At 37.8% G+C, this 10,613-nt stretch overlaps 1 protein-coding gene across 1 annotated transcript in view; it reads right to left on the bottom strand.

Moving 5' to 3' along the window:
* PAM (peptidylglycine alpha-amidating monooxygenase) overlaps window positions 1-10,613 on the bottom strand; it is a 289,670-nt gene that overhangs the window by 88,549 nt on the left and 190,508 nt on the right. The window contains exons 7-8 of the mRNA XM_019664013.1: window positions 7,675-7,760; window positions 6,122-6,205 (exon numbers count right to left, since the gene is read on the bottom strand). Coding sequence (XP_019519558.1) covers window positions 6,122-6,205; window positions 7,675-7,760 — 170 coding nt within the window. The remainder of the gene's footprint in view (window positions 1-6,121; window positions 6,206-7,674; window positions 7,761-10,613) is intronic.

Genomic DNA, 10,613 nt, shown 5'->3' with positions numbered 1-10,613 from the left:
TTTGCCCTTCTGCCTGCCATTTTCCCAGTCCTTCATGCCTGCTCTACTCCTTCCATTGGGGTGAGACAAGAACTCCTCGTGTGTGTGTGTGTGTGTGTGTGTGTGTGTGTGTGTGTAGAGGGTGCATGCATGAACGCATGCTCTATGTCCAGTAACACAAACCTGTCTGTAACTAAGTGATTGAGAAACCACTCCTGAGCAGAACACAGCCAGCCAGGATGGAGTAACGCAAAGAGGGCAAGGAGAATTCAAACATGAAGGTCACCAAGTCTGGCACGGGCGTTCCCAAGATTTTATTCAGAAAGCTCCCTGAAAGGGTTTTAATTCAGAGTCTGTTCATTCTAAATTTACAAATGATGATATGAAACTTAGCTACTCAGTAGATCCCACATCTAAAGCAACAATTTAGAACAAGAGAGAAGGATGCCTATAGGAAATCAATGTGGCAACATGAATCTCTTTCTAAACTCAGGGTGTCTTGCCTGTCTCTCAACCCCCCTCTCACTGTACTGTCTGTGTGCTGGCTCATGTGATGACAGTTATTTTATTTTTATCTGCCCCCATTGGATGGTGAGCTACAGAAGGCAGAACTTGTTCTTATTCATCTTTGCCTCCATGCAGTGCTGTTTGAATTAAAATGAATTGAAGTGGGAGCGTGACAACAGAGGAAGCTATAGAAAATACAGAAAAGCAGACAGAAGGCAGCAAATCCAGTAACATGGAAAAACTCTACCTACGCCTAAAATTTAAGGGAAGTCATTGTGCAGCAGTTGACATTCAAAATGACATCCCAAAATTAGGAAGAGAAGGGGGAGGGCGATAAGGAGGACAACTAGCATTTATTGCCAGCCTGCTCTGTGTTGGGCAAAGCTATAGGCATTTACCATCTACCGCCCATTTTAATTTCATAAAGCACATACTGTGTTTGAGAAATATTTCTGTGCAAAGTGTTTTAAAGTTATAGTGCTTAAAGAGTTAAAACCTTAGCTTTCTGGAAAAGTTGGCTATTGAAAATGATTCATTCTCTAAGGGCTCTAACTAGAATTTTACGAACTGATTTTACTAATATAACCCCAGAAATCTGGAGACTAAACTTAGAGTGCACATAAAGAAGAGCTATAAACAGGATCCCCAGGTATCATTCATCTCATTTAGAAAAGGAATATTAAACACCTAATCTAAGGAAAACAAATCGTTTAGCTCTAGTCCCAGAAACAGGCTGAAATGTAGGTGTACTTTGAGTGCTGTGATAAAGGGATGAAAGCAAGCCTTGGATGTGTGTGTGTGTGTGTGTGTGTGTGTGTGTGTGTGTGTGTGTTCTGTATCATTGGTAACATCTTCTAGTAGCTTTCCTATATAGCTTGGAAATTTTGCCAGCCCAAAGACAGTCAGAGCTTTTGCACTTGGGAAGAGATCCTTACTCCATTTTAAGAACATCAGTTCCACCTTCAGTTCCTGAGAGCACAGGTTTTCCAGCTTGAGAAACGAGTCACTGTTGGAGGCTAGCAAGCTAACGCCAGCAACTCTGGAAAGCAGAGGCTTTTTTTTTTTAAGATTCCCCTGTGCCAACATATCCAGAAAAAATGTGGCAAATTTCTACAACAATCTCAGGAGAATTTTCTCTTTGGAACAGGACTTTATTGAAAAACACTTCGCAAATAAAAATAAAAATAAAAAAGGACCAGGAGGAATCTCTGGTTCCTACTATTCTAATTTCCTTAAGTGCAGGGACTTGATCGTACAGTTTCTCTTTGTATAACTGCATGACAAATAACAAAAATTGCTGTGGAGAGCAGGAAACAGAGCATCACTAGGAAACTTGAACTGACATTGTGAAAAATGTGAACACAGTTCTGTGTCTAAACATAATCAGAAATTACAATACCCTTGAAAAGTAACCAATGCACTCTTTATATTATGGGCAACAAAAGGCTGCATTTAGGGGAATGCATGTTGCCTTGAAGCCTTTTATAGAGACCATAATAATACTAGTTAACATTTATTACTTACCAGGTACCTTTATATGAACCATCATAATCTCACTTTATAGATGAGGAGGAGCAGACAGGGTTCGGGACTCGGTGAGAGTAACAAAACTATTATAGCAAGTGCCACTGCTAGGCCATCCGGTCTTAGAGTTTGAGCACCTAATCCTTGCACTATGGTATTTTATATGGCACTTTCGTTTCTAATTAGATTACATTCTGTTTGCCACAGAATATTAATTTATAAAAAGAAGACTACGTTGAAAAAAGAACTCACTGTGGCCTTCCGGAGTCCCAATGGTGGCTCACCGTGGCCTCCTAGATCCCCATCCTTTCTTCCTAAGGCTAGTAGCATTTCCATGCCCTCAAGCTTCGTATTTATTTGCAGAGAAAATCTGATCGGTTACTGCTTGGCTGATAAGCACACTGAATGCCTTCAGATTCAAGTCCTCACAAGAATCTTTGTGGTCTGATTCCTACCTTTCAGGTATCTTCTCATTTTTTGCCACTGTTCCCTTTGTGATTCACACTCCAGTAACGCCACATTGCCACTAATTCCTTGTGGACAGGAGGCTTTTCACTCCCCTGCGTCTAGGCCCATGCTTTTACCTGTGTCTAGACCCTGTCTTCCCCCTGCTTCTACCTACCTGGGGGCTCCTGATCACCACTCAAATCCTAACTGTGCTTCTGTCTTCTAAGAAGCCTTCACCAATGAGGTCGCCCTCCCCTTCCAAGCAGACCTGTCCGCTCTTCCTTTCCATAGCCTCCTTATCTGGTATGCATTTCTATTATTGCCTATAAACACCCTGTACTGTGCTTGTTTTTCCCGTTAAAATATACTGAATGCCTTCAGGCAGTAAGATTAGTATAAGCAGCACAGGTCTGACCCTATGATTAACATGGCATTTAATAAAGTTAGCTGTTTATAAATGATGCTTTTACAGCTTCACATGCTGCACAATTTCCAAAACAAACAAAAACCAAAATAGAACAAATATTTCATGCAATTCCACAGAACTCACTCTAAAATCACACTCAATCTTTTCCTACTAATAGAGATCACAGTCCAAGAATACCCAGGTGGCTTTAGGTTATATTCCCTCTGATACTTGATCACATTCCAACAAATTTTAGCAGATATTTTACCTTCACTGTTGGTGCTTCATTGAAGAAGTCATAGGCTTTTGGCCTCTCTAAAACCTTCTCTGTGTGGAAAACTGCTCATACCCTTATGCCAAACCTTTACTCACTTTTCAGAAGAGTGCAGTAATTTCCTCATCATCTTAGTCTGCTTCTGATTTACAATTTATATACTTAAGATATCATCAATAGTTTTAACAACATGAAGTTCAAATCTCCACTGTCACTAATATGACTATATATGGGTGTGTATACATAATACACACATATGTATTTTTAATCACTAGAAGATATGATGATATAATTATTTCGACTTCTAGGTACATCTGGAGGTTAAGTGTACGAACACAATAACAGAAGCTTTAAAGTATAAGTCACTCCCGACAGTAAATCAAATCAGGCGTGTAGAGATTTACATTAACTCTTCTTTGTCAGGAGAGTGTGAGAAATGTAGCACACACTAACTCACTGGCAGGTACTGGAGGATTTAACATAGTGCTTCTACTTGTGAGGTTGAAAAATACAAAGGTAATGTTTTGACATTCTAAAGGAAAAAAAAAATCACACAGTGCTGTCTTTCATGCTCATCGACTGTGTCCTTTTTTCCCCCTGTTCCCTTTTCTCCTTGGAAACATACAAGCTTACATACAGCTTTATGTAGTCTATATAAAATTTTATGATTAGTTATTTTTGTTGTTATACCATTTAATTAGTTCCCTATTAAGGGTCATTTGTTAATGTCCCAGTTTTTCATATTAACAGTTAATGGTATATAATTAACTGTGGATATATAGCTCATTTAAAAACAAGGAAACAAAAAATCTTTTTTTAGAATAAAAGCCTAGAACAAGATTTTAATGTCCTATATAAAATGTATATAAAATAGTCAAGTTGCTTTCCAAAACATTGCACTATTTTACAAAGCTCCCCAAACTGTACCAGATTCATCCAAACCCTGGCAGTCCTGGGCTTTATAATTCAATTTCCACTCACCTCTAATTTAATAAGTGTATAATGCTCTCTCATTGTTTTAAGTGAGCTTTGATGTTTTCCCATATGTTTATTTACTATTCTAAGCCATGTATAACTTAAGGCACAAGATAACATCTACTACTACAGAATGAATTAATGAACAAATTTTTTTGTTGACATTTTCATTATATTACAATAAGGTCTATGAATAACAGGACCAGTAATCGTTCTACCTCAAACCTCATAAATACCTTCTTTCATAAATATTGTGCTAAAAAAAGGGAAAAATGAAAAATTATAAAAGTTTCTCATCACTCTCTTACAGTAAAGAATAACTATGTATTTATATATTGACCATCAGTACTATTTAATTATCCCAGGATTAAACAAGTTACAAAACAAATTCCTCATTAGTAATTAATTTAATTAAATAATTACAGTAATATATTTTAAAAGCTAGTATATATCATCCACTTCCCTAGGACATCAATGCAGTATCCACTAGGAGGTGCTACAAAGCTAAGAGGAATTAGGTTGAAAAGTAAAGTCTATACAGGGTTCTATACAGGGTTACAGACAGTGGTCGGGGAGCATATACGGGTATGACCAGCTACTTAGTTGTGGTGGCCAGGGAAAGCCTTCCTTGTCTGTTTAGAAAAATTATGGTCTTCTCAATGCTTTAGAAGTCAGCAGTCTTAGAATCTGCCTGTTCCACTGATACCAACACAGTCAATTTTTAGAGCAGATAATTTTCTTTGTTCCTCAAACACGACCATTATTTATTCTTTTGTTTTCAACAAAACCTTGTCTTAGCACTACATCCAGTTAACAACTTCAAATTGGGTTCTGTTCCAAAAATGAAAAGCTATTTATATATAACTCAAAGCATATTTTTAATATAAAAACAAGTTTTATTTGGATGTTGGGTTCATGAGCTAGTCCACAGGAGCTTGTTTAATTGATAATATACCTGATAGCAGTACTGATCATAATTTTTTCAATTACATAAAATTATTCTTTCCAACACCTTTTTCCAGAGGAAGATGCATTTGTTGTCCCAGTTCTAACTGCTGAGAATCTGTGGAACCTCTCACCACATGAGGCACTCGGCAAAGGCCCCAGGGGACGTTTCACAGGCAGAGATGGACATATACTTGTAGACATGGCTGTGGGATAGAAAGCTAATGTGTCTGGAGAGGGAAATACATCAGGTTAGCTAATAGAAATATAATGTTAAATTAGAGAATTTAGGGGAATATGCATAAGTCAGCAAGACATAGTATAAAAGCTGACAGGCCAAGAAAACTGCTTAATATTTACATTCTTGTGAACACAAGAATGTGAACCTGGAATGAATGCAGTTGGAGTTGGACAACATGCAGCAGAAGGAGTAACAACCACCAGTCCTGGTTGCCTTGGGAACACGGCCACTTCCTCATGTTAATGATTCTATAATAAGAAAGGGAGCATTCAAATGAATAGAAATCAGGGGTAGAGCAACAGGTGTCTAGAGTAATGCTTTGCATGGGGTATCTAAAGAGTGGGTGGTTTTTGCATTAGTGCAGTGGACAATGGATGAGTTCAAGTGGCAACTATGCTTTATTGATAAAGCACTGACAGGAGCCTGAGTGTTTGAGAAAATTTGTTGCCTCTCCCAAGGGCCTGCTTATAGTAACGTAAATAAATTACTAGCCCCTATACATTCTGACAATGCTGCCCGGAAGGAATCCCCTAACAGGAGCAAGTAAGTAAGATAATACATTGGAAAGCCAAAGAACCCTAAACTCAGCTTAAGAGACAGCACAGTAGGATGCATAAGAGGATGTGTGTATAAGAGAATATACCCTTCAAAATAAAAGTTGTTTCCCTAGTAGTCCCAAATTAAAGGAAACAAAAGCAGTTGTTTCCTGGTGGGTAGAGGATGTGGTGAAGTCTTCATTTTACTATGTAGATAATAGTAAGTACAGACATTTTAAACAACATAGTATTGAAAATGTGCTTAGCTCCAACATTTCAAAACTTACCTCTAAAAGCACTAATATCCCCATAATGTACTTGCAGTACAAAGTATTTACTTCCGGTCTCTCCTCCAACTCTGAATCCAACACCTAACGATTTACAAAAGAAGATGAATCAGTATTTTAGAAATGGAAATCTAAAATGAAGCTAATTCCAGGTTTCTATGACATCCAAAGGGAAATAAAATAACACATTGCATATGAAATTATGTTACATGAAAATGAAAATAAACTAGGCATTCACTGAAAACTTCTAATATAATCTATCAATCCTTCTCAAAGCTCTGATAGAATTCTACAGTACATGGTTTCCAATTCAGAGCCAGAATAATCACTTACACTTGAAGAAGACAATTCACTCATTTTGAAAGAAATAGAACAAAGCAAAACTAAATTCTGTCCTTGATTATATAGCAGACATACATAAACCTATTCTTTCATTTTATCTTGTATATATTCATATCTGTTTTTATTTTCTGATTGAATCGTAGGAAATAGATTTCTTAGGAAATAGATTTCTTAGGAAATCTCAGAGGAATTATTTTTCTTTCCATATGAAAACAGATATCTGCAAGAATGTCACTGAGGAAACCGTTACCAACTAGATTACAAACTCCAATATGCCAATAAATTTTTGGACTCTGAAGGGTTCCTAATAGTCTTACTATTGGGCTGTCGGAAAAGTCATGACGCATTTTTGCAATGAGAAACATAGAAAAAATACGTCATGACTTTTCCGACAACCCAATATTAATACAGCTTGCTAGTAAAAAAAAAAAAAAAAAAAAAAATCTACAGAGAAAATATTTGTAAGTGGAGAAAAATTTTTTTATATCTGCTCTACGAATGGATCTTTAAAATGTCAACAAATCTATGACAGACCCTCTTATTAGTTTCCAAACTTATTTGGTCATAGTTGCCTGGCAAACTATAGAAAGGATTCTGAGGCTCATTTGAAGCAAAGCAAACCAGACATCAGTTAAAGCTGACCTGAGTTAGGGAGGCAAGAGGGGAACGCGTGCTTCACACTAGGCCATCCCCAAACCATGGCAGACCCGCTCTGTAACAGAACTGTACATTCCCTTTGGTATTAAGAAACATTCAGGTAATAAAAGAGAGCCTGGTAATTCACTCACACGTTGGAAGCTATGAACAGCTCAGAAGTGAAGTCAGAAAGCCAACTGAGGTTTGGCATCACATTAAATACCCAGGTTCCAAGACTATAAAAAATAAAGTCTATCTGCTGACACAGCAATTTATTTAACTCCTAGCTCTCTTGGCTCATGAAATGTTCCTGCTGTCAAGAGCCAGTGTGCTGTCGGCCAAAAGTGGCTTCAAGTATACTCGGTTATTTTCTATCTAAACTGTTGTGTGGGCACATTACTTATCAAAGGCACAGAAAGAGTAACTACCTTAGTGAAACTATTTTCAATACAAAGCAGGTGATACAGGTATTTTTTTAGTGTGAAATTGCAAAACGGAACATTGTCAACAACTGTTGGAAAGGACTTATCATAAAAAGTACTTAGGAATCAGAAATTAAGCAGCTTACTACGTACCTTTGGGGAGTCTGGTAGGGGGAGCGTTTCTTGCCCAGGCATACAGAATATTGGATTTATCTATACAGGTTCCTTCATCACAAAACCTGAAGGAAAAACAAAGGAGCTATAAATTAAGATTCAAGTAGTAAAATGCATACATCACTCACCATGGGGGGGAGGAGGAGAGGATATGGGAAAATATTTGAAAGCAAAGCAAAATACTACATTAATATATTATCATTGTAGTCATAACAGCTTAAGAGCCTAATGAAGACTGGCACAAAGAATATTTTTGATGTGAAAAATAGCACATGCAAAGGAAGATTTTTTTGTTTGTTTGTTTCTTGCCCAATGTAAAATAATCCTGTGTGGTAGACATACAATTTCTAATTCAATATGTTCATATGTGGAATGCACACTATGTAATCAGGTGCAAAAATAAGCATTGAGTCCACACAAACCAAAGCTAACGCAGAGGACATCTAGAAGTAAACTAAAAGAATGTCACACCTTTCCCCCTTGGGGATCAGTATTATCAATTAGTCTTTGGCTGCTGCAACAAACGGTACGTAACGCCTACCCTCAGTAGGGTGAACAATACTAGTATATCCCACTTAACAGGTTCTTAGTGTTATATATATATATGACTTTTTTTAGTTTATGAATATTGGTTGTGTCACAAGTTCTTTCATGTCGTGCAAGTTAATCTCACAGTCTCAGTTTTCTGCCTTGTAAAACAGAGGCAGTTATTCTTACCTCACAGAGTTATTCTGTAAGTCAAATGAGATATAAGTGAAAGCACTTTATGGACCTCAAAGCACTATTTCAGGGTAATGCATTATTTAACAAAATGTCCTAGTTATCTAAAAATTCAGCGTTGAGAGGCAGTGTTGGATGGTAAAAGAAGCAAAGGCAGAAAGACACATCCGAGGTTGAATCCCAGAACCTCCACTTAACAGCCGTGTATCTTGGGCACGTCCATAAGCCCTAGAAGGCCCTTAATGTATGAAGATCTATCTGATAGGGCTGTGGTGGTGATGTGCATAAGGCACCCAGTACGGTAACTAACACCTTGGTACCTGCAGTAGCAGATCCAATCTCATAAATGGTAAACTGTGGGACTCCAAGCCACAGTTTGTTTTTTCCCCATTTACACTATACTTCTCAGTTTGTTCTGTTATAGAACTGGGTTTGTTCAAAACACCATTAGGTGATGTTTTTATGCTGCTTTTATATATTTGTGTTTCGGGAACTTGGCATCAAGCAAGGTCAGAGTCAGAAGTTTATCTGAAAGGTTTGAAGACTATCAAGGACAATAACAAACGGCTTCTTGGGCAGGAGGTTGGCACACATAGGAGAAAATGTGCACTGCCCATGGCCTTGAAGGGAAGAGAGGGCCGACCATCGTGGCTTCCTATACAGGTTAGAAACTGAGGCTTGAAACCTAGAGAACTGCCAGGTCACAGATAAGAAAATCACCGGTAAGAAGCACCTTCACACTCAAAAAAGGGACTCCTAACATGTTCCCTGCTTAGAGGCAATAGTGAGGTGAAAGAACAGGCAGAAAGTACAGACAAATGTTATCTATCTGAATAAAGGGATGAGGAACCAGGAACTAGGACGTCCTCATAACGTTATGTTCAGCAAATATTCTTGCTGCTATCAATCGGGCTGCAGAAAGAAACTGGGTCGCAGTGCGCAATGTAAAACACATCACATAGTGGTTTCTCATGGTTCACTGTCAAGAACAATAATATACTTATGATGAAGGATCATTACCATGTGATACTAGTGCGTTGGAAAAATTTCTATCACATCCTTGTGCCAAGTGTGCTAAAAGGCTTAGGGTATTGGAGAGTAGCCAAAAGCAGAATCTTCCTTCATGGCCTCATGCTATCATGGTTTAAGAAATGAGATTGTCAGATGTGATGAACTTTGTATCTCACTGCTGTCAGCTACGAAAATTTAAAGATCTAGGTGGCCATCTTCATAGCTTTCAACAAAGATCATAAATACACAAGTGCCTAACATCGGTGTGATGACAGTCTTAGGTTAAACAAGATAATTATTTCCTCTGATATAGAAGTCAATTCAGTGTATGCACAGAAAGAACCAGAATGAAATATAATACAGAAAACTGGTTTAGTAAAATTCTCTAAGCTACATATTTGATTATGTCATTTGCTGGCACAAACACTTTCCAATACTTCCCCAAAACAACATCACAATGAAATCCAAACATTGTAGCGTAAGGCCTTTCATGATCTGGAACTTTTTTATATCTCCAGAAAAAACAAAAAAAACAAAACCAGCCTTTTTAGTCATGCCAAGTTGCTGCCAGCTTCTAATCTCTCTCTTCAATACTTTTTCCCTTTGCCTGGAAAAACCCTTCCCCAGCTCTCCACCTGACAAACTTGTCCTACTCACCTTCTCCTTCAAGAGTCTGTTCTGAGTCTTCCTCCCCAGGGAGGCTCCCTCTGAGTCCCATCCCATCCAACTTTCATTCTTCAACCACAGCGCGCATCCTAACTATCAGATAATTTTATCTCCTCTTCAACCACGCAGGGCACACTTTGAGGTGTGGGGTCGTATCTTTCACCCCAGACTCCCAACACTGGCTATCCTCCCTGGCATTCAGTAAATATTTGAGAAATATTTGGTGAAGTTAACCTCTAAGTATGTTTTTAACTTTTCATATACAAACACTTAAATAACTGAATTGGCCTGAATTTTATTGTACTGTCAAGTATAATAATTTTTTAAATTTAGTTAAGGTTAACTAAAATATTAAATCATAATAAATTTGAGTTGTTATTGCCTGGTATTTTGTCCAAATCAACTTACATTCACTCTCACAGGAACACTGAAAGTAGCTTATACTTTAAAGCTGAATAAGTTCAGAGAGCTTAAGTAACTGCTAAAGATCGCACAGTCAAACCATGACTCAAAGCTCTGGC

This window comes from Hipposideros armiger, unplaced genomic scaffold (assembly GCF_001890085.2).
Source record: "Hipposideros armiger isolate ML-2016 unplaced genomic scaffold, ASM189008v1 scaffold_414, whole genome shotgun sequence".
Classification (NCBI taxonomy): Eukaryota; Metazoa; Chordata; class Mammalia; order Chiroptera; family Hipposideridae; genus Hipposideros; species Hipposideros armiger.
This window is presented reverse-complemented; position numbering and strand designations above follow the sequence as displayed.